At 45.3% G+C, this 27,766-nt stretch overlaps 1 protein-coding gene across 1 annotated transcript in view; it reads left to right on the top strand.

Moving 5' to 3' along the window:
- Positions 1 to 3,665: 3,665 nt before the first annotated feature.
- Positions 3,666 to 27,766, top strand: part of kif26ab (kinesin family member 26Ab) — a 99,623-nt gene continuing 75,522 nt past the window's right edge. The window contains exons 1-2 of the mRNA XM_036542747.1: positions 3,666 to 3,950; positions 4,274 to 4,522. Coding sequence (XP_036398640.1) covers positions 3,873 to 3,950; positions 4,274 to 4,522 — 327 coding nt within the window. The 5' untranslated portion in view covers positions 3,666 to 3,872. The remainder of the gene's footprint in view (positions 3,951 to 4,273; positions 4,523 to 27,766) is intronic.

Raw genomic sequence — 27,766 nt, 5'->3', positions numbered from 1 at the left:
CTATGGAACCGATGCTGTGGAAGACAGCGCAGCGCGACTGACGGTCTGAGTGAGTGTGACTGAGCGAGCGAGTGAACAGGAGAGGGAGGGAGAGAGGGGGAGCGAGAGCTGCTAAAGGTGGTCTACGGTGGGCTCCTGCGATTTCATTCGAGACCTGCAGCGGCGGTGGACGAAGTGCACCACAAGTCAGGAGTCGGATGATAAAATGATTGCAATGGGAATCCGAGGGATTTACTGATGGTTTGTACTGGTTTATTGCCTGTTTGGACTACTGGGCACAGGGAAAAGGTTGCCTTGGCGGGTATTTCAGGGAGGTGTTGTAGATAGTAGGCACGTTCTGAGTCTTTAGCTGGGTGGAAGAGAGATCTGTTGGATTTGGAATCCATGCAATGTTTGGTGGACATACAACGCATTCCATGAAGTGCCCATGAGAGGGAATATGTAAAAAGCCCATCCAGTCACCCAGGGCGCGGGATTTACTACATTTTCCTCCATGGCTTTACAAAACTCTTCTGGGTCCTCTGGGGCTGGCAAGCCAAACCCTAGTCTGATAGACCTGGGTACGTTCTTCGTGGACTCCGATATAATTTTTGGATTTACAAGTCACCTACTTAGAAGAAAAGCGAGGGTAAGTGCACATTAACTCTCATCTTAATGGAACGCGTTGGATAACTTTAAGCATGCCAGCAAACACACAATTCAACATACTAAGTTGGCATTTGATCTACAACTCAGAACTTTGAAGTCCAAAAGACACAGAACTTTGTAATTCATTCACGGCAGCGAAAATATATTTATTTAGTTGAAATGTATCCGTTTGATGGCCGTTTCCTTGAATGTAATGTGGGACCGGAACATTTCAGGACCAAGAACAGCGCATTTGCTCCAACACTGTGAGCGTGTTGCGTTATTCTCTCTGTCCACTTCGCAGACCGCAGTGATTCAGCTTGAATTTCCTCCTCCTTGTCCAGAATGAAATCTTTGGGCTATAAATACGCAACACGTTTCCTTCAACAACGTGTATAAAGTAGTATGAAGTGGAATAAAGAACATAGTATCAATACCATTGGTGAGTTTTGTTGGTCGCTTTCAACATCAAGGCAATCGTTTAAACGTATACGCTAATTGCTGCTATTTGTATCAGTCAATGAACTAGCAAACGAACTGCATTTCTTACGATAATGGATTGTTTAGAGCCACTGTGATTGACATTCATTCATATTTCGTGTACTGTTTCTGAGGTGAATATGACGCTTCAGTGCAATGCCTTGCAAACATACACTACGACGTATGGAAGCGTTCAGAAAGACGTGATTAAATGGGAAGTTAGAATCGAATTGCATGAAACTGATTAATGTAAAAACGTGCAAGACGGAAACCTCTACGTCTAGTGTGATGTCAGCTCCACCGATATGATTTAGAGCCTTTAATTATGTAAAGTCCTCTCCGCTGCGTTAGTCTATTCAGCTTTATACCTTGTAAATTAGTCATTTAGAAACAGACGAACAGTCTGCCCAGGTCTAAGCGTAAGAAAATGTCTAGACAAAAAATGCCGTTTTAAAAGTTAAATAAAGGGCATATTCACACCTTGTAGCTGGAGGGTTCCACAATGGATAAAGTGGTAAATTTGGTGCAGGGATCTCCTGATGTAAACTCCCGTCATACAAATCTTGCATACGCTTAATGTCGGTGCCATGACGTGATGGTTATAGTTGAGATATCACCAGGGAGCAGGCGTTTTCGACCTCCCCGTGAGCCAGGACCCCAACGAAGGCTATCAACAGGAGCACTTTCTGACAAAAATCTTACTGTGCTGTAGATATAGGCGTTTGTTTAAAAGGAAATGATTTAGCTACGGCAAATCCCTTATGGGACAGTACGGTAAGTTATGTGCAATTTTAGACTTCCGTAGCAAGTCTTAATAGTTCAGATTACTTACATTAATATTTATTTATTTATTTTGTATTTATTTATTTATTTATTATATAAAAAACACTCTTAATGTTGATCAAGTACCCCCCCCCCCCCCCCCCCGGGCTCAAAATCCCTGCCATTTAGACGCAAGATATCCTTTTTTGACAGCTTTTTACTAGTTGGTATTATAAATTACGAAGGAAATACAACATATGCCTTTGTCTGATGTGTAGCTGCAACATTATAGTTTAGTTTCATGGGCTTACTACTTTCAAGTGTATATTTTCTAATAACTCGGTGATAAACTCCCTAAATATGATCTACCAGTTGCGCTCACGTAGCCTTAAATCGGCTCGCCTGCAAAGACAAAGGACTGGTTATATGAGGGGAAATAGCACGTAGATTTACAATGTGAAACTAAAGCATGTGGCTGTCATTCCTTACATCATCTACATTAAATATTTAAGAGTTTAAAAATTAAATATTTAAACTTAGCCCACATCTTTTAATTTTATTCACACGTTGCACTCTACAAAAGTACCAGATGGTGGCGCCAGAGTAATGATAACTGAAAGTTTTGGTTGATCATCTGTGTTGTGACTGCAGCAGAGGGCATAGTCATGGCCAAGACCGCTTACTCCACTTTTTCAACTGTCGAGATGTCGTCGTAAACGCAACAGTTATCATAGAAATAGCGAAGTGTATCACAAACAAAAAAGACATCTACCTGAAATATTTTTAAAACTATATAGTTTCGCACAGTTTCTGTTCACAGTCTCAATGCTGATCAAAACACTGAGTGAAGTGAACAAGATTGCATGACCCTTTGTCTAGGTTTATAAATTTGTACGCATGGTTGTGTTTTAAATTAACTGTATGCAAAGAAATGGGAGTTCATATTTATCATTTCAATAAATGGATGGTTGGTTGTGTGGATGGGCGGACAGGTTTAACTGTACTAATTTAAATAAAAGCCATTAGATAGAACTCACGTCTACCACGTGTAAAGTGCAGGATTACTACACCCATGTACATTAAACAAATGTATCAATAGCATTCCCTCATACCAAAAGCAGTTTATCACTTCATGCATGTATCCGATGCATCCACAACGAGCGAGCCATTCATTCACTCTTCGAGCTACGCCCAATTATCTCTACGGAAACCTAGGGTCGGGTTGGGAGGTTTCTTTACCGGTTAACAGGTGCCGTTCCAAACTATAGGAGCTGCGTGATTTACTCTTTATAGCTACATGTGAAGTGTCTCGCGACAGTATTAAATATGGTAACACAGCCAGGGAAGCATGACATATCAGATTTTGCAGATAGATTATTATGACGTATCGTGTGACATAGACGTATTATGTGACAGGGTATGAGTTCATTTTATTTATTTACTTACTTACTTACTTACTTATTTAGATATTACAAATGGACCTGACAATTGTCTCTCAAATGTATTCGATACCATTGTTTCAAACGGTCCGTTATGTGCATTTCACTTACTATTAGGGCTTAACTCAATGTGAGTATAAGGAAGACCCATAACTAAAACAGCTAAAGGGATCTGACGCGGATTCGTTATGTGTTAGCTACTCTATCCGTTGTTGGCTTTCGTCTGGACGTTTGAGCGCAGGAACTGCTCTCTCCAAAGAAATCTGTGTGCGCTGTGCGTGAGCTCCACCCATTTCTGGGACTAGATTAGAACACTCCACAAAGTCGAGTCTTAAACTTTAGTCTTATATTGACAACGGCATAGCAATGAAGCAGCGCAAGGACCGTCGCTGGGAATTTCGCATTCCATTTACACAAGTACCAAAAGACTTGGCAAACAGGGGAAACAAGTGTTTATGCATAGATATGTAGTAGGCAGTGGGTATTTTAAGACATTAGTCGGTAAACGGTCCACGCATTAATATTGCCAGAAATTATTTAAGTGTGAGAAATTGACGTGTCGGGATGTTCAGACCCGAGAGGACGAACCCAAATTTGGGCAGTGCCGCTCGAGGACGGGACCCTGACCACCGGAGATTCACGGTAAGTGTTCCTTGGGGAAATAAGCAAGAAGATAGAATTGTTTTGGATCATAGTTCCACCTGTGACTTTGATTAGCACACCTTCATGCATTCGTTCGTTGAATTTAGGACAGTTTCCTCAAACATTCACATCGCCGATTTGCTCAGTTGGGCAGGTAGACAGAACTGGACACTTTATTCTGTAACTCCTGAAACCCCATATCCCACATCTGTTTTGGTATCTGTCAAGTGCATAGTATGCATTTTAACACAGTACATTAGTTTCACTTTGCAATGCCATTTCCTTGAAATGCTAACTTTTATTTTATTTCTGTCATGGCTAAGGTTGAAGGGTGTCCCAGCAGAGACTCACCCTTTTCGCTCGAGCTGAATCCCAGGAAGAGACTTCATTCAGCGGAGGAAGCGCTATGTGGCAGCCGGCCACCCCCGGAGGGCGCTGGGTCTGTGACCATATCGGAGTCCGGTCACTTCGAGAAAAGGGACGGCAAGGGGAACTTGTGCAAGCAATGTCAGATGAAAGTCGCAGAACTGAAGAGACAAGCGCTCGCGCTGGCCGATCCAGGGTCGCTGAAGGTTTGTAAACCCAAGCTATTAAAACAGTTAAGAAGTGTACGTGCATACAAATATCCAGCCAAAGCCATCCAGTTGAATGAACAATGAACTGTGCTGCAGGGACCCAAATTCACACAGATCAATTCACAAAGATAGACTTATGTAAGACCAAGGATGTGTACAGTCAGATACTGAATTTAAATGCATCATGTATACAGTGCACAATCAGCAAGAAAACACTAATTACCCTTCTTCCAGTTTGCAGGGTGTCGTTAGCTTATTAAAATGTACATTTACTGGAACCTGCTGGGAGATTGCCAGCGCTGAAAGTACATTGTTGTGGTAAAACTCCTATGTGAAATGAAACAAAAAATTTACCACGCCTGACTAAAGCAGTTTGACAGGCTACACCATGACTTTTAACCTGCATTGAGAGCTCCTGTTTGATCTGTAGTTCTTAATGTTGCCAGCAGTTACAGTGCTCCCCCTCTTCTGTTGAAACAAGGACCTACCTGATTCCCTCTTTAGAGTCCCTTCCAGCATGCATACAGTAGAGATGGTGATAGTATTTCTTCAGGTAATCCTCTCTACTTCAAATCTTAAGTGGAATTTGTAAACAGTACTTAAAGCAGAGGGGAAAATATCCAGTTCCTCAGGCCAATATGTGACTTAATACAGTAGAGTTCAGATATTCTGCTGATAAGCAAAAAACTCAGTACTTTATTTGTCTAGAGCCACCTTATTTATTTATCCACTGAAACCTGAAGTCATGCAGCCGTATTAAAATTCTTTGGTGAAACTTGACATACTTGGCTATTTTTAGTGACAATCTTATCAGCTATTTGATATGTACCAGGGTTCCTTCCCTTGAAATTCACAGATGCAGCAAGGGCCAGTCTTTTTGAAAGTTCCCTTTTCTTGGGTTCAATAGAGTGTAGTCTCATGTGCTAGTGAATATGTTAGAGGAAAGATACTGTGGGCATGGGGTCCCTTTTACAACCTTCGTTGCCATAGTAACATGCACAATCTCTAAACTTTTTGATTGTATGGCATGCTATTGTGTTGCATTGGAACAGAGCAAACACATTTGAAGTGGTACAGCAGCTGTGAGATCCGAATTAAGGTGTTAAAACTGCATGCCCAGGAATGGGACCCATATGGTGTTGTAACGGTCTCAGGTGTCTTTTATAAAACAAGTCCTTTGCGAACAATTTCTTGTTTTGGTAACTTTGGGCTCTTTGCACATAACCCTTTTTTGTGAGTTTTGCCTCAGTGTTCAGGCCTCTGTACTTGTTTTTGAATATGGATGCATGTTGTCTTGGAAGCATTTGATTTTCTTCCCTTGTCAAGTTTAGCGAAACCCTTTTGAATATTCATGAGTGTGTGAGTGTGATAGTTGTCTCATCGATGGGAGACGTTTTCCATTCCAGCACGCCTGCAGGACTCGGGGGCGGCTTGTTGACTCCATGCTCTGTCAGTGGAACAGGGACAAGCTCCTGCAGTGGCTGGACTTAACTTGTGTGTGCTGCTCATAGGGGCGCAGTGACGGCACGCGGACAGATGGCTTTGAAGCCTCGCTGGAGTAGGGATAGTTTAGTCTGAACCCGAAGGTGCAAACGCCCACGCGTGTTGACACAGGCGGAGGAGACCGGCCTCCCAGCGCGGGGACTGCTAGTCGGATGCGGTCCCACTGCGGTCTGTCTCACTGGGCACGGTAGGAGTACATCAGATAACGGACTCACTCTGTGTGTGCCTCCCTGGCAAAGGCATCGGAGGGGTGGCATATTGCTGCAGTGCCCACTTCCCAACCCCCTTGCCCCACGACTAGCTGCCCTAGGGACGCCAGAAAGCACGAGGGGTCTTGTTTTTGTTTTTTCCTCACATTCTTCTCCTCACATTTCTGTGTTTGTCACAACTCCTATATAGGGCAGAGAGGGGGGGGAAGTGCGGTTACATAACAAGGCTGTGAAGTTCTGAGGAGGATGAAAGAGTTTGAAAAGCCATCAAGTACATTAGTTCAATAAGGTGTCAGCCCCGGTTATCAAACGCAGGGGAAGAGACGAGGGCCGCGGCAGCCAGTCTGACTCGCTCTCGCTGCCCTCGCTGAAGCCGCGTGGCTATTACCGCCTATTAGATGTCAGTGTGCTCTATTAGAGGCTTGCAGTGCCCTCTGGGTGTGCTGAACAGAGCTGATTAACAGCCATTTTCCTTGATGGGGGCTCGCAGAAAGGTAGGGTGCATGTGAACCACGTGAGAATGTCTACGTACGTGCCAGGTCTCCTCGCCTTCTGATGACATCACCTCATTGTATTCCAGGCTTTTTTTTCCCCTCCCGTCTTCCCCCACGACGCTTATTTTTTTCTCTCTCAGTTTACAACCAAATGCCCATAAACAACATAAAAGCTTGTGTCTGGGAGGCTGAAATGTCTTTGGAAGTGGCCCATTGTTTTGGGAAACAATGCTTATCTCAGGGTTTCGCGGGAGGAGGAAAATAAGCAACCTGCAAGCAGTGGAGTCTGTGGAGGAAGTTAAACCCAGTTGACCTTCGCTGCGCATTGAAAGTGTTCCTGTACGCCTCGCACTGCAATTCCCAGAGCTGTTAAATATAGTCCTCAGACTTTTATTGTTGTCGCTGCCTGCACCGGCTTCAGGTCCTTTTTTCTTTGTCCTCCTTGGAGGGAAGGTCCCATACTTAGTTTGGATTAAATCCCCCCCACCCCCCCCGCCCCCCCGCCCCTCCACCCCCTGTCCCTTCACCCCCCCGCCCCTTGACCGCCCTGTTGGGGAGATGAGGGGACTGAAACCAGGTTCATGCCGCGGGGGCCTTTTACCTCCCTGTTGTGAGTGCTCTCTGTGTGGGAAGTACAGTGACAAAACTGAGCAGATAATAAGAGGCTTCTGGGGTGTGGGGATTCATAATCAGGCCTTGATCAGAGGCCAAGAAGTATCACCCCCACCCTACCACCGCTCCATGGGAATGGGACCCGTGCTCAAGACCACCAGTAGTCCACTACAGACCACCCCCCAAAAAGGCACATGCACACACACATGCTGGGGTCTTCCACAGAGGGTTGTGGCTGTGTTTCCTCCATTAACCCCATGTTGATGGGTAAATTGGGCCCTGATTTGGGAGGTAAACAGCTATGGGAGGGCAGGGCTTTTTCTGCTCTGCCTGCAGTATCAGATTTCCCGGCTGCAGGAGAAAGGAGACATTGTCCTTGTCTGGCAGGGCCGCCCACCTGTAAGCCCGGTGTAACTGTGACTGATTTCCCTGGGCTATAGGGGCTGGAGTGGCATGTGGTGGGTAGCCTGTGTGTGGCTGGCAGGCTGTGCACCACAGAGCTGCGGGCCTGTCTGGATGGTATCTGCCTGTGGGCAGGGCGAAGGGACACGATGGAGTCTCCTGGGAAAGAGGAGGCTCTTTGTGTGCACTCTACCCCTCCGGTTCCCCTGATGAGGAAGTGAGCGTGCCCCTTTGACCCTTCTTCCAGTAGACATATTGACTCCGCAGGGGTTATTGCGTACAGTAGGAGCTGCTGCATAGATAGGTTAGTGCGCTTGTGCTGAAGGTCTGGGAGGGGAAATGGAAGAGGTGAACCCCTGTGACCTCTACCTTGGTTCACTCTGCCTCGTGGGACAAAAAGCTGACTTCATAAATTTTACCCAAGACCATGTTCAAGCCATCCTCAAGAAGATGAGGGTGACTCATAGTCCCGGTGTCCAATCCTCACACCTTTCTCAATGGGAGACTGGCTGGGTTTCAAGGCTTACAAGGCAGATGCTGTGGAAGGCTTGGGAAATAATAGGTGAGATAACCTGTTGGCCTGGGAAACAAAGGCTCAGCTCTGTAGCAATTAAGATGACGATTAATATCTTTCTATCCTCTGTGGCATGCACATTCAGGGGCGGTAATTAACCCTTTTAACACAACTTCAGTTTCACTCCCGGGCTCATTTTCAGAGAGCCAGGTTTCTTATCTTCACATTTTATGTTTTTCCTCTTTGAGGGTGAGTAGTTAGACTGACCTTGGCAAAGTCTGAATGGTTCACTTAGTTCTGAGTTAACGCTGCTCAGATCATATTTGTCCTTGAGATGTGGCCCTCCTTTGAGCTTGAGTGAATTTGGCATACCTCAGCCAGAGAGCCAAAAAGTCTCTTCAATTGAAGTCTCTTCCACTTTGAGTTTCTGACAATTAAAGCAATATCACTGAAATAGTCTGCCTTTAAAGGAAAAACACAGGGAGAAACTTTTAGAAGTTCCACAGACATGGTGTCTGCCTCACTTAAAGAGATTATCCTATTAGTATCGGGTTTCATAATTAACATCTAGTAAGCAGCTCAAATGATAAAAGACAAACAATCCCGGCGCGTCCAAAATTATACACCGGAGCCTATCATTGCCGGCTGTGAAACTGAGTTGAATATGTAAGTCATATGATAACATTAAAGGGTAGCCACAAGTTCAAAGCAGGTCATTTCTTTCTACAATAATCAGGGGATCTTTCAACACAGGCAAAAGCCCATCCACCTGGCCCAGAGCTACCTTTAATTAATGAAAGCTGACTTTTTTCCCTGCCCTTTTTCCTCAAAGGGCTCATCTATAAAAGGGCCATATTGTGGTCATGCTGTGTGCCGAATGAGGAGGAAGATTTTTTTTTTTGTCTGCATTGTTAGGTGTCTCATGAACAGAGCTAACGTGGCTGTCATCTTCAACAACTGGCCATCAATTTTCCAAGGCACGGAAAGCCCTCCTTTAAAGTGACCTGTGAAGGCCTTAATTCTTAACCCATAGTAAGTCTGCTGGGTTTGAAGCTACCATTTGTTTCCAGAAGACCGTTTCATCATTCCATATCCTGGCTGAAATGACTGTCCTCCCTGTCTCCAGCTATCATCCTCAAACCTGGGGAGAGCTGCCTTTTGTGTGAAACATGATAAGCTGATTGCTCAGTTATCCTCCTCACATTTTAAAGGGTAGCCTACCTCCCTGAAGTCTTCTCTTTACCTTGAAATATTGCCACATGAATCAGATGGCAACAGAGAGGTGCAATGGTGGTCTGAAATACTTAGGAAAAAGGATATTGCTCTTTATTGGGCAAGGTCAGGAAGGGAATGTCTGGGAAAAATGTATCCAAGGTTTAATGCATTGTTTGACAGATCTGGTCTCCTTTAGTGTGGTAGAAGCAGGATGTTGGAGCCCATGAAATCATCCTATGGATTCAAACAGGAGCATCTGGCCATAGCTCCAAGAGGCAGACAAAATCTGGTCCCTGGTCTCAGAGATTGTGTGTCAGCCCTTTTCTAGATCTGTTTCTTCCAAACAGAATTTGAAGCTCTTGACATTGCCAGGGAATGGATTTGTATATATAATGCAATGAGAATAGCTTTCAGAATTCCCTTAGTTACAAGGACTATGGTCTATTCTTGTTAGTGTCTATGTTTGTCCCCGTGGGCTTACTGACACAGCACCCACTACAGTTGTGAGTTCCCCTTTATGCTCTTAATACAAGTGATATAAATAGTGTGGTTACAAAAAGGAGCAACAACCACAGCTGTCAGTCCTGCTAAAAGCAGGTAAAAGGTGGTTGGTAGCACTGCTTAATATACTAATGAGTGTTCATTCATGGCTGTGGCTAAGAAACAGTTCACAGTATTTAATAGCTGTAAAATGGACAGCTACACCAATAACACTGTATGATATCTTAGGTTGCTGGCTAGTAACAACAATGTATGTTGTCTTATTGGGTGGGGCTAAGTTGTCAGAATATAGTTTGATTTGTAGCAAATTTACAAATCAGTCTATGATTTTGAAGTTGGTATTTAATAGTAATTACAATTATTAGAGAGGTCAATGCAGGCAGAGAAATACAGTGTTCACTGGAGGAGTTGTTGAGGTAAAAAAGGCACGTGCTAAGGAACCCTATGTTTCCGTGCCTTTTTTTGTGTTAGTATCTGCCTTTGCCCATGTATCAGTCTATCGTTCTGCATGTGCACGTGTGCGTGTGGGTGTGTTTCTCCCTCTGTGTCTGAGGAGTTTGCCAGGCTCTCATTAACACCCAGTGAACTGAAGAGACCCTAAAATTGTGATGTAGGAGGTCTTGCTCTTCTGCAGAACTTTCAATCCCCGTGGTTGTGTGGGAGATTAGCTTAATTGCCACACTGTTCAGAGTGTCTGTTCATTGCGTTCAGGGCTGTGGTGGTTCAGTGATCTTATCTGATGGTGTCTGTGTGTGCTTGTGCGCACTTGTGGTATCTGGCTAAGTGGGGCGATGTGGGTCTGTTTGGGGCCTCTCTGATGACAACAGCAGATAAGATGTTGTGTTGTGATTACACCTGGAGGTCTCAGGGTCAGCCTGACAACAAGCCTTCAAAGAGCCACACAGGCATTGAGGAGGGTTGTGCTCACCGATGGCGTGCCTCTTGGGTCCGGAGTGTGCCAGTGTAAGCTTTGGAGTGTTTGATTGTGGGTGAGTGAGTGTAACGAGTGTGTGGTCTGTGTCTCTGTCCAGACTTGTGTATGTGTGTGTTTGTTCTTTCTACCTGTGCCTGCACAAGCGTAAACCTATTTGAATGCACAAATGCACAGTATGTGGGTGTGCAGTGAATAGAAGTCTCTGTCTGAGTGTTTAGGAATAGTGTGTGCGTCATGAGAATGTATCCTTGCAAATGTGCAAGTCTGCTTGAATGTGCCCAGTGTAAGAGTGGGAGTGTATTAATGTTCACTAATGTGCATTAGTGTGTGTATGTGGGTATGAGTATATGGGTATAAGTGTCACTAAAGGTGAATATGTCAAACTGTGTGTGAATGTCTGTGAATGTAGGTGAATGTGTCAAATACGTATTTGTGTGTGTGAATCTGGGTGAATATGTCTAAATGTGTGTTAATGTCAGTCAGTGTAGGAGCATAACTAAGTGTGTGTGTGTGCGCGCAGATGAATGTAAGCGAATATTAGTGAATGTGTGTGAATGTGGCTGAATGTAAGTGTGGGTGAAACTGTGTGGGTAAGTGTGCATCAGTGTGAGTGAATATGGGTGAATCTGTATGAATGTGGTGAACATGGTTTAAGTGAATGTGGGTGCATGTGTATGAATGGTAGTGAATGTGGATGAGTCTGTATAAATGTTAGTGAATGTACAGGAATCTGTTTGAATGCTAGTGAATGCGGGTGCTTTCCCGTGTTTCCATCTGGATAGCAGTCTGGATTTGCTGGGACCTGCTGGACCATAATGAAAGAGTCTGAGAGGCTGTTGGGAGGCTCCTCTGTGGAAAAGTGGTTGGCTCGTTAGGACTAATGAGTCTGGGAAGCTGATTTTATCTCCCGCAGTCTTGTTTTTTTTTTTTTTTTTTAAGAAAAACCACAGTTTGGGAAAGGGGGCTTTTTCATCGCAGCCAGAAGTAAGAGCACTCGTGACCTGCATAAAACAGCATGTCATGACACAACAACAGCCCAACATGTAGTGCCATGCCAAAGAGGTCAGGAGCTGCACAGCGCTAATGGGATTCTCTCTGCTTTATTGAGGCTGCTAATTGCTGCAATTGTGTGTGGCTACTGTTGCCCTAACCTGGATCTGTTTGATGAGTTGTCAATTTCATTTTTGTTTCCTGGTAGTCAGGGCTTCATTAGTGACACTGTAAAAGTGGTGTACATTTGAGACAGGAGAGAGCATAGCTAATGGCCTGGAGACAATGATGGGTGGGTGTCTGCTATTAATTTCTTTGTAATGTCATAATACTGAAAGATTCCCCATTTATTGCCCGGAACATTGTTTTTGGAGGGATTATCTCTTTTCAGATTTAAGATTTTTTTTTCAAGATTTCAGAAGTATGGCATCTTAACTGTGTTATATAAAGGCTGTGATTGAGGTGGAAAGGTGCAGAAAGCTGTATGGATGGCCGTGCCACGTTATCTGGTTCTTGCTGAAAGGCCTGCAGCAGTTTCCCCTGTGCTGAGATGTCAGCTAAGTGGAGTGCTGCAGCACAGGAAGTGGAGGTCAGTGACAGGCAGACTTTACAGCTCTGTTAACCTTTGCCCTTCGGCCTGAGGTCAAAGGAAAACGAGCCTGCCCTGGCATAACTCCACCACGAGATTTCTACCCTCAGGGCATGCAGGGGAGTCAGATGGAGCCAATGTAGCCAAAGTGCGCATGGAGTGCTTTATTGGTGTTTGCACACAGTGATTAAATAAGCCTGCTGTTTGCCCACAAGCTGATAATAAATCACATATTTGGTTGATGGGGATGCAGGGAGCTCAGAGGAACAGGAATGGGATCAGTCTGATTGGTGCATAACTGCTTTCACGTTGTCCAAATACCACAGTAAGGTAACCGTGAGTTTCTTCTTTTGTGAGGGGGACGTTCACTGTTTCAGGTGACACAAAATGGGTTCTTTTTTTAGGGACTCAGATTCATCGTTAGGGCTCACACATTGCTGCTAACATGATCAGCTATGGTCGGACAAAACCCCACTTTTTGTTGTTAATGGTGTTGTGCATCAGATAACTTTGTGGCAGTCACTGCACTGAGCCTTCAAGGATGCCATATTTTGCCCCCCTACATTCCTCTTCAGTCAGTATATGTCCCAGCAGGGGTTTACCATCAAGGATGCCATATTTTGTCCCCCTGCATTGCTCTCCAGTGAGTAAGTGTCACAGCAGGGGATTATAATCCTTTTCAGCACACACAGATGCAGGGAGTAGTTCCCCATCACATTATGTCACCTGTGTCTCACTCCCTGCCAGTTTGGAGTATGGAGGTGCGCTATATCCTCCCTTGACACAGGCATGATGTAATATTGTTTCCTCCACTAGGGGCGCTGTAAGCAGTCCTTTCCTGTGAATCCTGTGCAGTACTGTGAGGAGGCTGTGATGTGCGAATGGAAAAGGGAGGCTTATTGTTTCACCATGGTAGCATTTGGTCATTATCATCCTGGTGTTTCTCTCTTTTCACAGCTCAGCTCTATCAGTATACAAAGAACACATTTCTTTTCTGCAAGCGTTATTTGGGTTAAAGGTGAATAAGGTGAAACGAGTAGAAGTAGTTTCACATTTAACATTATTCTGACATGCTTTGCAGGTTGAACGACTAGCTTTTCTCTCAGATTCAGAAGTCATCTTGTCTTAAAATGTGTTTTAAATATGCATAGGTATATAACGATTATAAGCATTTTAATAAGTATTAAAATTAGTGCTTATTTTCACCATACAAATGGTATACTGCTTTTTTTAATTTCCTGAAGAGAAGTGAAGGAAGGAAGGAGATGACCTAACTCTGCCACATACAACAAAAGTTTCCTGCATGTTGTGTGTGTGTGTGTGTGTGTGTGTGTGTGTGTGTGTGTGTGTGTGTGCGCCGGGGTATCTGCATGTGTGCGCACAAGTATGTGTGTGAGTATGTGTGTGTGTATATGTGCATGCATGCATTATTGAATTGTATATACTGGAGTCATGGATTATATAAGTGTCCCAGAGCAGAGGGTCAGACACATGAGCCACAGCTAACAATGCGGTTGGACCTCCGTCCCCACAGCCTGCTGTAAAGATGCATCAGCATCCTCGTACCCCAGTGACAGCAGAGAAAGGTGGCTGTGGGGCTGGAACAGCCAAGGTCACACCACCAAGAGAGCGTGGGTTACACAACCACACTTATTAAATTCCCTCTAGAGCGTTCATCCATAGACATTCACAAATAGATAGGAGTCAAGGGCCAGCATACTCCATCTAAGCCCAGCAGTGTTACGGTGGACATCAGAAAGCTCAGCTGTGCAGCGGCTGGGCAGTGCTCTGTGCTGCTATCTGCTGCTTTCTTGTAATATCCCTTTTTAAAGTCTAAGTCAGATTGGACACAGAGCTTGGCCTGGACATATGTTTTTGTCAGGAACGTTCTCAGTTCTGCAAAACAGACAGTTTTCAGTACGCTGAAAGGGTTGAGCTGTTTCCCAGGCTCTGCATGCTGTGTTCGGGGCGAGAGTCTGCCTTCTGTTTCCAAGACAAGCCTCAGGGCTCTGCTACCTTTGCTGATTGACCTTTGAACCCCTGTCAGCTCGCAGCCCTTTATTGCGGTGTTGAGTTTCGGTGCGCTTACCCAGGCTGGAACAGGTGGATACTGGCCGGCTTGCTGGAGGTGGTCTGTGGTCAGAGCTTGATGGGGGTTTGATGTGCAGGGGAGGGGAGGTTGGGAGGGAGTGCGCACTGCAGCCGTTAAACCTGAGCAGGGGTGTATAACTGAGCCCAGCTGCACTGATACTATTTACAACCCATTCAGCATGTATATTAGAGGCCAAAGAACACTTTGTGGCCCAAGCCTCAGTGCACAGACAGATCCTCTCTGACATGTTGGCTTCAAAGGAAGGAGGGTGAGGCAATTAGATTTACGCCTCAGCTAATGAATTTCCAAGAAGACATTACAAACATTGGATCGGATATTCCAATTCCTCCTCTCTGCCTGTTAAATGAATCCTCTCAGTGCAAATGTGATATTTTTGTTGCAAAAGCCGTTTCCCCTTTTAGCACATAGACTTAATTGATTGAAAGCCAGTGTCACTGTGTGTTGGCGGTGTGGCGCTGAGCTCCAGGTCTCTTTTTAATTGCCGGAGCTTCAGCTCGGCTTGTCTTTCCTCCAGTCACAGAGGGGTGGGGACGACAGATGCGCTTCTCTCTCTCTCTCTAATGAAACTGCATCCAGGACGGAATCAGGGCAGGTTTACATCTCCCAGCGAGCCGCCCCCTCTGAGACTACAGCCAGATAGGTCCAGTTATCAGATCACAGTTATCAGGCCCAGTTCCTGATTATCAGAGCAGCATGCTGGCCCAGTGGAGCCAGAGAGGCCCAGTGGAGCTGTACGTGGCTGGAACCTGTGGAGGGCGGAGGCTAAGGCACTCCCCAACCTTCTCCATGGCAGCCAGGATGTGCTTTATGGCATGTGCACTGCATTAAACTGCAGAGCAATAATCTGGTGTCAAATGGCAGCGTAGACACAGGCATCAATCACTGCGCACCCCGCTGTCTCCCTGTGTCTTTCTGCGGGGAAGAGCCTGGCGAAGATGTGCTGATTAAACAATGTTCACACCCCGCCCGCATGCAGCCACTGCAACAGATTGTTTTTCCCTTTGTTGTCTTGCTGTGTACTGCGTTACTCCAGAGAAACGGAACTCTTTATCTGTGGTCAATGAGGTTCCCTTTGCATCCGGGTGTTTCTGGGGCATGGCAGTTTGCTGGTCTGGTTGGCCACGCATCCTGTTCATTTTCAGCGTGCACACAAGGATGTGGTTTGGTGTGTTCGTTTATCAGGCCCACCCTGGAATCTGTGGTGGGGTCTGAAGCACAGATCTGTATTTGGAGACCCATGTGGGTCAGAGAGAGAGAGAGAGAGAGAGAGAGAGAGAGAGAGAGAGAGAGAGAGAGAGAGAAATACAACAATGTAGCCTGAAACCCCCTCCAGATCATATTCTAGTCTGGCAACAACAAGAGGAAACCAGCGTCCACTCCAGGATAGGGCAGAGGAAACAGGCGCGCTTTCAGGGAGAGGCGAGGTGAGCGCACGGGCGTCACAGCGGCCGACGCCCAGTGCAGGCGGTCAGCGGCGATGGGTGGGGGGAGGAGGGAGGGATTCCACCTGGGATGCTCTGGAATGTTCCGTCTGGAATAGCTGCCATTCCCCCGCGAGGATCTGCCTCTGTGCTTCCAGATCAGCCTGATTCTGGACAAGACGAGGCAAGAGACGTTGTCCTGACCACAGGTCCTCTGCGGACAGTGGCTAAATATGGTCAGCAATACAGAGATCCTTTGACATACCAGGTGTGAGACAGTCTTGTGAGGGTTCATAATGCACTGCGGTTTAAGAACTGTGCTTGTTACCAGAAAATCACAGGTTTAATTCCCAGGCTTGGCACTGCTGTTGCACCATCAGGCAAGGAATTTAACCTAGATTCCATGAGTATAAACAGTATGCTAAAAATGTAAGCGACGTTGCCACACCTGACCAAGAAAATAAAGAGTCATGATAACAATTAGGAGTCCAGGTGTGCTTCCCTGTGTCAGTGATTTGAGGCAGAGCAGGTTTACTGCAGGGAGGAGTAGGACATGTTTCCAGTGTATCTCATCTGTTTTCTTTTTACTGTTGGGGATTGTCTGCTTCCCATGAATGTTTATCACGTATCTATTGATCCAAACACATTATCTACTGTTGCCATGTGCCAGAAGTACAACACAGGTAGGGAATTGTAAAATGATGGCATTAATAATGGAAAAAAGATACCAGACACCAACTAGGTGTTATAGAAAATGAAAACAGAAAAGTAAATTGAAGAGAACACATTATAATGATGCAAACGCCGTTAAGTGTGCTGGGACAGGGGAGAAAACAGCAATGATAAAATACAACTTAAGAAAAATTGAAGTGAAGTTAATCTTTGAAGCAAGGATAACACAAATACAATTACATTTCACTTGTGATACTATTAAAGTCCAATTTAAAATGAGTAAGACAATACCAAAGCTGGCTGAGGGTCATTGTTAAGAGTAATCTTTAATAACATTGAAAACAAAATGAAAATAAAAAGGTAAATGCAGGTATTATTGGAATAATATTATTAAACAACTCAGTTAATCACTCCAATTCGATCTTGATTAGTTGGTATCCACAGATGTATCTAGCTTTTGGTTGTGTAGTGCAGTTTGGTAGCAGTGTACCTTAAAATGGACATCTGAACTCTTGCAATTTGTCATTATATGATTCTTGAAATTTGATCTTATTTTCCAAGATCAGGATGAGAGGCTGAAGCATACATAATATGGAACTAACCATGAACTCAACCTTATTGTTGTCAATTCCTCCAGCCCACCTCATATGTCATCACTAGTGTCTCTTACCCACCAGTCATGGTGACATTGGAGAGGGCCAGGTGGGTGTGCTGCTTTAATTTGTCAGTCCAGTGCCTCTCCCCGGGCTTGCCCCCTCGTGCTGCCCTTGTGATCCTCCACAAAGGGCCAGGTGTGCTGGTAGTGGAGTGGATGAGTGGCTACTGTTGGATGGTGCAGGGCTCTGCGGCAATGATAGCCTGCTATCGCCATTGTTCTCTGTAATCTCTACACACAGTCACCAGGGCAATGGTCACTAAGTGGCTGCACTATACTGGTAACAGGGCAACCGCAATAACAAACAGACAGCCTGCTGCAGTAGCGCTCCTGAAAGGCATGGCTCTTTGGAAGAAAGGAGCCCTGAGTGAAGTGGCTCTGTGGAACTCAGTTTGTGTGATTCTGACTGTATTAAACAGCAGCGTGTGGAAGTCACTGTTTGTTTAAACTTTCAGCAAAAACACAAAATGGTGCATAGCTATTTGAAATGGCACAAATGCTGTAGGCTGTACTGAAAAACATGAACAAACAGTCCTGGTTCATAACACATTGCGTGACATATGACTCCGCTGGTGCGTCCACATGATGTGCAGACTGGGGCCAGGCTCCAGAGCCAGAAACGGTGAACAAAAAGTGCGAACGGAAAGCGAGTCAATGACCGTAGAAAGTGCGGAGAAGAAAAACAAAAGAGCAATGAGCTGTTTCCCTCCGATGCTGAGGAGCGGACAAGAGCTTCAGCACTGTGGTGAGTACACACTGAATGGGTACGAGTGGCAGGAGTGGGACAGCCAATCGACTGCCAAAGAAAATGAACAGTAGGCATTCTGAATAATGGCTGGAGCCAGGACTCCTAGACCAGTGTGAGCTCTGTGTGTGTGTGTATGTGTGCCTGACTGTGAGTGTATCTGTGAGGGTACATGTGTGTACATTGTGTGTGCACATTCTGTTGAGGGGTAAAATGTGATGTAATAGGGCTCAGTGCATTAGTACTCTACATCTAATTTGTATGTTAAAAGGGTCTCAGCATGTGACTCAGAATTATAGCAACGGCAGAGGATTTAGATCCCCAATTTAATACAAAGAAGATGGGGCAAGGTTAAGTTAATCTTTCTCTGTCTTCATAAAGCTCTTTAATGTGACAACAAGCCTTGTGGCATTTGACAAAGAGCTGAAAATAATGCGTGTGGCTGAAAGAGTGCTTCGCCACCCTGTATGTGCCAAAATAGATCCACATTACAGTAGGCTCAGGGTTTTGTTTGTGCGGCAAAGAGGAAGGGACTCACACTTAATCACCAGTCCAGCCACTTCAGCCAGTTTCCTAAAGTGAGCAAACAGTGCCCCTCAAGCGGATTTGTGACATCATGGGTAATGTAGAAGTGATTTCAGTACCACGTTTGTTTTCCCTCACTTTGACAAGATGTCTGTTTATGGGGACTCTTTGTGTCTTTGGCATACCTGCCGTTCAGCAGGGCCAGTTTGGCAATGTTTGCCCATTGTGTGTAACGCCAGCCCGCCACAATGTTTGTTTGTCTTATAATACCGCTTTGGTATGCGTCCATTTATTTTGCATTGTTGCTCGCTCAGCCTGATATATGGGGGCCATAAATTGTCGAGCTCTGTGAAACGCCAGTCAAAGTTCACGCAATGCCTCATTTCACGGTTGAGTCCCTCCCAGGTTCGGAGAGGAGAGTGCTGGGACGTGTGTGCACGCTAATTGCGTGGTTAGAGTCTGAGAAGTCCTCCCTGCCAGCCTAAAGGACACATTGCCACTTTCACAGAGAATGTTTATGAGAGAATGTGCACATGAGAGAGAATATGTGTCAAGCACCTTATACTATTTGCTATGAATTGAATTTGAAACAAGTTGTACTCAGTTAACATATAACGACCTGAAGGAAGCACAAAGCTAACATGTAACGTTTTCACAGCATTCTTATAATGGGCAGGGAGTATGAGAAAATGTTGGGGTAATGTTATGCTATTTCCATTTGTTTGTGAGGCATTTTCATGGCTGTTTTCGCCCTGCTGCACAGCCCTTGCCGTTGATCCTGGCGGTGCAGTGGAAGACAGTGGTAAAGGTGATCTGTCAGGGGGCCGCTCTGCTCTGCTCACTGGCTGTGTGATAGGAATATAAACGGCCGAGGTGCTGCCTCAGCACTTCGTTCCACGGAGTGTGACAGGGATTCACGGGGGGATTTCAGTTTCGCTTTGCTTGCAGCGCTTCGCGCGCCCGCTCTGAGAGCGTCCACGCTGCAGACTGCTCCCCCTCTCAGGTCACAGGGAGCCATGGGGGCCCTGATGGGAGACTGCTGCTGCTGCTGGCACGGCGCTTTTTTATTACCCACAATGCCTTTTGATGGAGTCCTGGCGGCTCTGTGATGGAGAAGAGAAGGTGGTATGAGGCACTGACCCACAGCGTGTGGCAGAATATTACAGATGTACCACCAAAACTCTACAGGAGATCTCATGTGGAGGCACAAGTAACATGGGTTCTGTCAGGACTCTTTAGTAATGCAGCCACACAAAGTGGCAGACCAGGGAAATTAGTTATGTCTTTTATTTTGAAATGAAGACCTTTAAAAAACACTGTTAAAGGTGGATATGGCATATGAGGCTCATGGGCTGGCATGGGCTGGAAGGCCACTCTGAGAGCACGGATCATAGGAAAGGAAGTCGGATTTACCCAATTTATTAACTGTACTCATTAGATGAGACTAATATTGCATTCACTTCACCTCATATACTACACCCACTGGAGCATTAAATACTCAGTAAAGTTGGGCTGTGGATTTGAAGCGTCATAAGAATGTGATGGTTTCTGACCTTCCCTCTGCATAGTGTGAATCCGCAGCTCCACAGAACTCATTACAGCGCATTTACAGAGACACCACTGATGGAGGTCTCCTTTTTGGTCTCGAGTGGGCAAGTCATCATTAATTAGGACTTATTCAAATGCATTGAGCTGAGAAACAAAGACATGGGCTGCGGCTGACGGCTGCGGGGCTCGAAGCGTCGTCAGGCCGCACCCCTCCTCTCTGCATGCCTGCCGTTTCCCTTTCCCATCCCATAACAACAGGCCAGAGGGGTCAGCACCAGTCCATTGGAAATCAATCCAGCATATTGTGCAGGTTTGGGTGAAATGTGATCTCCATGGCAACCAGGATGATTTTTTTTCACTGCATAAGGCTGACAGTCTCTTGATGGCGAGTGTGTGTGTGTGTGTGTGTGTATTGGGGGGGGGGGGTCTTGATGAGGTTGTTACGATTTCTGTGAAAATGACAGTTGTGTAATCAGCGAGGTAGGGGGACAGTGACCACATGCACCCCCTGCATTCTTCCAGTAACAGACAAAATGGCTCTAATATTCCCCGGTAAAACAGGCTATAATCTAAAAGCGTAGTGAAATTGCACATTTCTCAGTGAAATCAAGACCACTACATCCAACAGTAATAGAAAAACTGTTAAAAAACACCTCTGGCATTCTTGTTCAAAGGCCATATAACATACCGAGAGACAATAAATTATTTGTGATCCAGCATTTCCTCAGTGGGATACATTCAAAGATAATCAACAAGAACCTCTTCATTCATTTAATGTCCTAAGAATCAATTAACCAAAAGTGAACTCTCGCTTGAATTTGTAATTGGCGTGTACTGAAGGCTGTTTAGTCCACGTGTGGATGCGATCGTGGTGATTGTGAGCTTTTTTTCTGCTCCTCTGATCCTGGGTACAAAAAGTAAAAGAAATCTGGTGCTAATTATGACTTTAAAAACGGCACAACTGCTATGATGTAGAGGGGCACAGGCCATTGGGATACTGCGGGCAGGAATGTCAGTGTGTTGCCAGATGCTTTTGTGCATAAGAGTCAATGGCATCACATCTGCAGCTGCATTCAGATTAGTTTATCTCCTCACTGACAATGCTGAGCCGTCTTTTGGAGAGAAATCAGCCATTCTTACTTTTCATTATATTTTAAGATCACTTTGGGGTTGTCCATTTTTTTTTCCATTTGCTGTATGGGGTGTTGTTATTTGAATTATGTGTCTATCTACAGCTGTAGATTTAAGACATGTTTAATTTATTGCTTCTTGGTTTGCAGTTTTCAAATGAAACAAGGCCGGTCGCCTAGTTTTTTGACGCTGGTGAATTGTTACAATTGACTTGGCTCACAGTCTTGCTGTGTCATTGCTTCTGTGCCAGTGGCCTGTAGAGCTTTGCTTAGATAAACAATGAATAAATTATATAATACATGACTGCACTTGCACCCCACTGCCTTCTTATAATGCTGTCGTTTATGCATGGAGCTTTGATGAGTTATCTGTTGATACTGATAAGAGTATTGGCTGAATAGTTTTAACGTTATATAATGAGGTCTTTGAAGCAGTTTACAAGGCTTAGAGCTCCTCTGGACTTTAAATGTGATAAAGAGGATGAATCAGAGTCCTTTATTTGATCATATTGGGATCACAGATGATCCCATGTCTATGTGTCTCAGAGAGAAAGTTTCAGAGTAAAGTTTGAATAAACAGGGGTGAATTTCTAGAATTGTGTATTTGTCTCCTGAATAAAATATGATCGTCTTCTGCAGTTTTTCTCCCTAATTTGACAGATTGTGAGGGAATTCTCGGCTTCGCTGTAAGCATGTTTTTCTGTGGCAAGTTTTTAATCAGGTTAACTGACGAAAAAGAAATTCTCACTATAAATAGAAAAATATATCACCAGGAATTTGTACAGCATACTTGTCATCTTGCAGGTGGAGTAGCTAAACCAATGATTATAATTTAACCCAAAATGTGATTAAAATGTTGGCTGTAACAGGAAACGGTAGGATGATGTGAAACCATGCTGGTCTAAAAAGACAGTGTCATTTGCTGAAGCAATATTTGCAAATGCCTCATGAGTTAATGTACCATGAGCAAAACTAGTGAATGAAATGAAAGGATGGCAAGTTGGCTAAGGAGAGGGAGACAGAAAGAGAGAGAGACAGAGAGAGAGCGAGAGAGAGAAAGAGAGAGAGAGAGAGAGAGAGAGGAGAGAATATTATCCCATTATACGTTATTTATGTCAGTAATCTGTAGTATTAGATATTGCAGTAAGTAAAATAATTACTCATGGCAACGGCGCATTTTGAATAGAATTTGATTGCATTAGACTGAACTGATTTTAGAGGTAGTTAAGGAGATAACGAGAGAGTAAGAGAAAAAGAGAGAGCTGTAATTGGTATGATCAGTTTGCCATTAACCTTGGGGAGAAGATGTCAGGACATGTCTGTCAGGGAGAGGGCAGTGAGAGAGGTGGGAATGGGGGTGTGTGGGGGCAGATAAGAGCCCAGCATTCAGGCCAGACAGATGCTCACTTAGTGACAGACCGAGTGGACTTTGAAGGCAGTCTGTGCAACAGTTGTCAGGGCCTTAATGCAAGTGCTGACTATAGGTTACAACAGACCTAAACTCCACCATCGCCCCCCCTGCTCTCTAAACCCAGCCCAGATCAGTGCTGGGTTCCCTGCCTCCCTGGCGTCTGGTTGCCTGCGAAATGGTGGAGGTGCTGAAAGAGCAGGAGGGGAAGCGGGGGTTAGAGCCGTCGTCATGGTGCTTCAGCCGCTGTCATAGGGGCCCTTGTCAAAGCTTTGCACACCTGCGCAGCCTTGTGGATAATTCCACCTGAGGCCCACATACTTCCTGAGCACTGGCTTTTCCCTTTAATTGCAACTGGGAGACACTGGGGGTGGATCGGGGGAAGGCCAGCACAGCAGTCAGAGCCATTCAGCGGGGCCTGTTTAGCTCTTGTGTTGAAAAGAGAGGGAGTCCTTTTAAAGCCTCCTGGTTGCTGTGGCAGCGGGGACCATGAACCCTGTTTATGACAGTGCCGTCAAAGTTTCATGTGCTGGTCCTCCTGAAGAGAGCTTTTATCCTCTCTCTGTGCTGGGCTATTACTCTCACTCCCCGCTATATGATTCTTATCTCCCCTCATCTACATTCACTATCAGTACAGCAGCAACACAGACAGTAAAAGTCAGCAGTTTATCCCTGCTCCTAATGACCTCAGCTGAACAACGCAAGGAAGCAGGACAGGTCTGGCTTGCCCGAGCATGTGAATGCTGAAGACTGACCTTTCATATTCAGATTCGCATCAAGGCGCACATTTTTGTCAGAGGCTTGCTCTGCTTGCAGTGTTATTTGCAGCACCTTTTAAACTGGGTGGCAGCGGTGGTTATGAATGCTCTTTGAGAGTTTAATACAGCTCACACCCATGCTCCAGACTGCCGTATCACCATCACTCATCCCCTGTTATCAGACCATTACTTTCACCGTCTTATCTCTCGCCTGCTGCTGCTTGATTATGGTTTTGCTTTCAGTTTGGATGCCATTAATGATGTCTCAGAGATTATTCCGTTGATATTTTTGCTGGATATTGTAGGAAGAATGTGTGAGTTTGTGCGAGTGTTGATTTACTGTTTGTGTGTGGATTAGTGACAGGTGATTTAAACACAGATTCATTTAAAATGTCTATTATTATTTTCATTCACAATGCTTTCCTTTTAATTAAGTTTACAGTGTGATATTCTCCCAGTGTGATTCTCAGCATGGTGCTTTCGTAGGTTTTTGACACAACAGTCCTAACTAGAATACTGGAGAACGGCTAACTGCTTGTTCTGTGCAACACGGAAATCCCCCCCCTACAGAGGGCATCCTTACTCTGGGGGGAAATTTTCTCAGAATGCGCTCAGGCCCTTGGTGAGAATCCTTTTTTCATTTACAGCCAGAAGTTCAGGAAGACCTGCCTCTTCTCTCTTCTCCCTGTGACTCCCTTCTTAGCCTGTCCTCTGTGTTTTTTCCTTCCCCGGCCCAGAGATCTGAGGCCTTTGGGAAATGACCCCCAGTTCCGCCCCGCAGTCTTTAAACAGGAAAGAGTAGGCCACTCTGATGGTGATCGCAAACCCTAATGGCCAGCAACTATGAGCGGTTGGATTTACATTTCAACAGAGCTTGCGATTGCACAACTTTCACCTGCAAGAATGTTGGATATGACTTCAGGGGCTTTTCTGTTGATTGTTATTGTTTTAACCCCTATTGCAACTCTATGTCATGTTCAGATGTAATGGCACTAATTGCAATATGGTCTCCTTATGCAATGTCCTGTATGTCTAATAAGCAGGCAAAACTTGTAGTAAATCTGATAGTGTGCATTCGTGTACATGTTACAGTCTGACATTTGTCTTCCTTTCCTTCTTGTATGCTTTGGGCCCTGACTGTTCCATGGACCTTCTTCCTCATCACAGGTAAGAATATTTCATTAAGTGTTCAGTCTCACTGGAGCCTGCTGCAGCTGTGTGTCTCTGCGTAGCTGGTGGGCTGCTTAAGCATACATCTGCCGTCTGACTGGTGCTAAAAAGCGGGAGCCCTGTGCTCCTCAGGACCAGAGACACTCGCTGGTAGAGGGATTTATGTCAGGAAATCCTGAAGTTCATCCGCTGGCCCTCTGGTGACCCTCACGCGGTACTGCCATCGCTCCATTGTTCCCTCGTCCCAGAGCCTATTCTAGGCATTCTGCTTTTTGGGAGAGGTCGGAGGAGGGCAGACTTTTAATGTAAACAAAAGGGCGGAGGGCACTAAAGAGACAAGACGGCACGGCTGGAATTTAAACTTGGTGACCGGCGTTTGCAATGCGGCCCCAGTTATGCACTATCTCTGTCCTGTCTGTCTGAGCTGCCATTACCGGAGCCCAGGGCGGTGGTGGGTCTGCTGGGTAATGCACTGGTGGTTGCCTGTATAGGAATAGCAAAGATCGTGGAGGTCTCCCGTTTAAGACAGCCCTATAATTCACCCTTGGGGGCTCACTTACATGGCTGTCCCAGTTCAGGCCACTCTGTTCTATTTGCACAGAAAACAAACAGGTTGCAGCAGCCTTGTGAAATGTTTAAACAGCCATCTCAGACAAGGGGGCTGGGGGGTGAGCCAGCCTAGGTCGACCTTAAAATGTTTGACGGCTAGGTGGTATGCTCGCAAAAAACCTGTTTATGAAGCACGTTTTATTGTAGATGAGGTGGTATAAAAAGGGCCAGTCCGGCAGAGCTCTAAGGACTGGAGGAAATTCCCCTGACCAGAACAATGCTTAATTAGCTTGTAAACAAAGGATGGGAGAAGATCACAGGCCAGTGAATTCTCCCTCGGCTTTGAGCCACTCGCGCTAACAACAAAAGCCTCGCAGACCCCCGTCACTTCTCATGTTGTGTCTCACTGTTGGGGCTTCCTGAAAACATGAAAGGCACGCATTCCGGGAGTGCGCGAACGGGAGCCGGAACACTATCAACACCTTCCCTGGCCTTCAAAGTGCCCCCTCCCAGGTATTGACATTGCTCCTCTTCTGACCCCCTTGTCATCCACTCTTTCATCTGCCAGACTGCTTCCCCAACATGAGAGGTCCTTTTTACTGCCCCCATTGTCCTGTCCTCCACGCTGTCTGACCGTAACGACGTTGGAACATGAAAGGGCGGCCCGGCGTGCGTACGGCCGTATTTGTGTTGGTGGGTCGTGTTGAGGAAACTTGGCTGGTGGTCCGGGGACGGGATGCGGAGTTAAGGGTGGGGTGCCGTGTGGGAGCATTGCAGGGTGTCAAAAAAGCCCAGCCACCTGAGGACAGCTGCTGGTATAGTGGTAATCCACCCTCTGTTTATGTGGAGGTGCTATCACTCTCCGCTTCCTGTCAAAACAGGAAATGACAGCGGTGAAAGGGAGGATAGGAAAGTGTTGCATTGATGTGTGTTGGCTGGAGGTCCAGGCCCTTTCGACAGTGACCTTCCTCCCTGGGAAAACAAGACCATAAAGACAGAACGCGTATGTTATTTTTATCACTTTCACAAGATGAAACGTGGAATTTTTTTCGCAGCTGTTGATACAATTTTTTTTTTTTAATTGATTCTCCCCTCCCTGCTCCAAACAGACACGAGCCCAAAATGGAACAAACTCCACCCTTAGCAAGAGGGGTCAGTAGCTCCATCATCATTTGTTTTGATAGTCTGTTTAGGAAAGGAAGGCCCCGTTGGGGTTCAGTTAATCATTTTTTAAAGCGGACCCTCCTTCTCTGGATGATCCTTTGACCTCCACACAATACGTTTTCCGAAATGTAGAAAAGTTTTGTTATTTTATCGTATTTCATCCATCATTCCTATTTATTAACTTTTCATCAGGAAGACAACTCCTCTGTTCACACCTCATTTCCTCAGATGGGAGTTGGATTTATTTGAAACCATCACGCACATACAAATTGTCCACCCAGCAGTAAGATAACAAACAAGCAGTGCACTGTTGTGGAGAACCAGGATGGAATGTCAGAGAATGGCGGGCGATGGAGTTGTGTTTGTATTAATGCATGGAAATGAAAAGACACAGCCAACATATTTCTCAAGCAGGTAATTACAGGGCCAGCTAATTATTAGCTGGAAAAAAATTACAACAATGATCTCCTGCTCTCCTCACAGCAAGGACACGGTTCGGTCACCTGCAAGGTATTCCTGTCGAATTCTAATTAAGCGTTAGCTGGTTTGTCTTTGGAGACAGTGCTGTTTAACACTGTCACACCAAGAGGGCTGACTGCACAAGGGGTTCATTGTAAACTTGCCACACTGTTATGAAAAGTCTAACGCGTCTGCCCTGTCACTGTGTGAACATGGATTTTACACACTAGCAAATAGGTGGCTCATTTTTTCTTGCTTGTGCAATGAATGAGAGTGTTTTTAGTCACAAGCAGATCTGTGTGGCTAAGGGCAGGTTTGCGGATTCAGTTCTTTGCAATATTTCACTGAGAAAAGGCATGAAGGTTAGCACAGAGTTACTCAATAGGGTAGCAGCCTCACATGAATGGCTGTCAATGTTTGAAAACTGCTGTCCAGCAGGTTCTGCAGACCTTTTAATACATTCATTTCTCACGACCTGTAGAAAATGTGTGTCCGGGTTGTAATAAAGTGAATAACTGAATTATGCAATTAAGAGCTGAGTTGGCAGGAAAGCCAGCAGACCCTGAAGCACTCTTTCACTCTTTCAGTTAATGGCCGTCCTTGTTTTTGCCTGTATGCGTTATAATTGTATTTGCGACTACTGTGTGTGCGATTGTGTGTCTGCATCTCATTTATCTGTGTCTGTGGAGTATAAGGTCCTTCCTCCGTCTTGCACAGAGGAAATGAAATTACTTGTCAGATCAGGGTGGTAACTGAAAGGGCTGTTCCCTTTGTTAAATCCACAGGGGTGGTAAAAGTTGCCTCTGTGGCCAGCTAACACTTTGGCATTCTTTGTATGCAGACTGCATTTGAAATGAAATCCCAACACTGGGATGGGGATATCCGCAGCTTTACAATGACACCAACTTTAGCAAACCAGCCACTTCTCTATTTGACTCATAATATTGTTTATTGCAAGTCA

This window comes from Megalops cyprinoides, chromosome 12 (assembly GCF_013368585.1).
Source record: "Megalops cyprinoides isolate fMegCyp1 chromosome 12, fMegCyp1.pri, whole genome shotgun sequence".
NCBI classification, from domain to species: Eukaryota; Metazoa; Chordata; class Actinopteri; order Elopiformes; family Megalopidae; genus Megalops; species Megalops cyprinoides.
The sequence above is the reverse complement of the archived record's forward strand: the minus strand, read 5'-3'. Positions and strand labels throughout refer to the sequence as shown.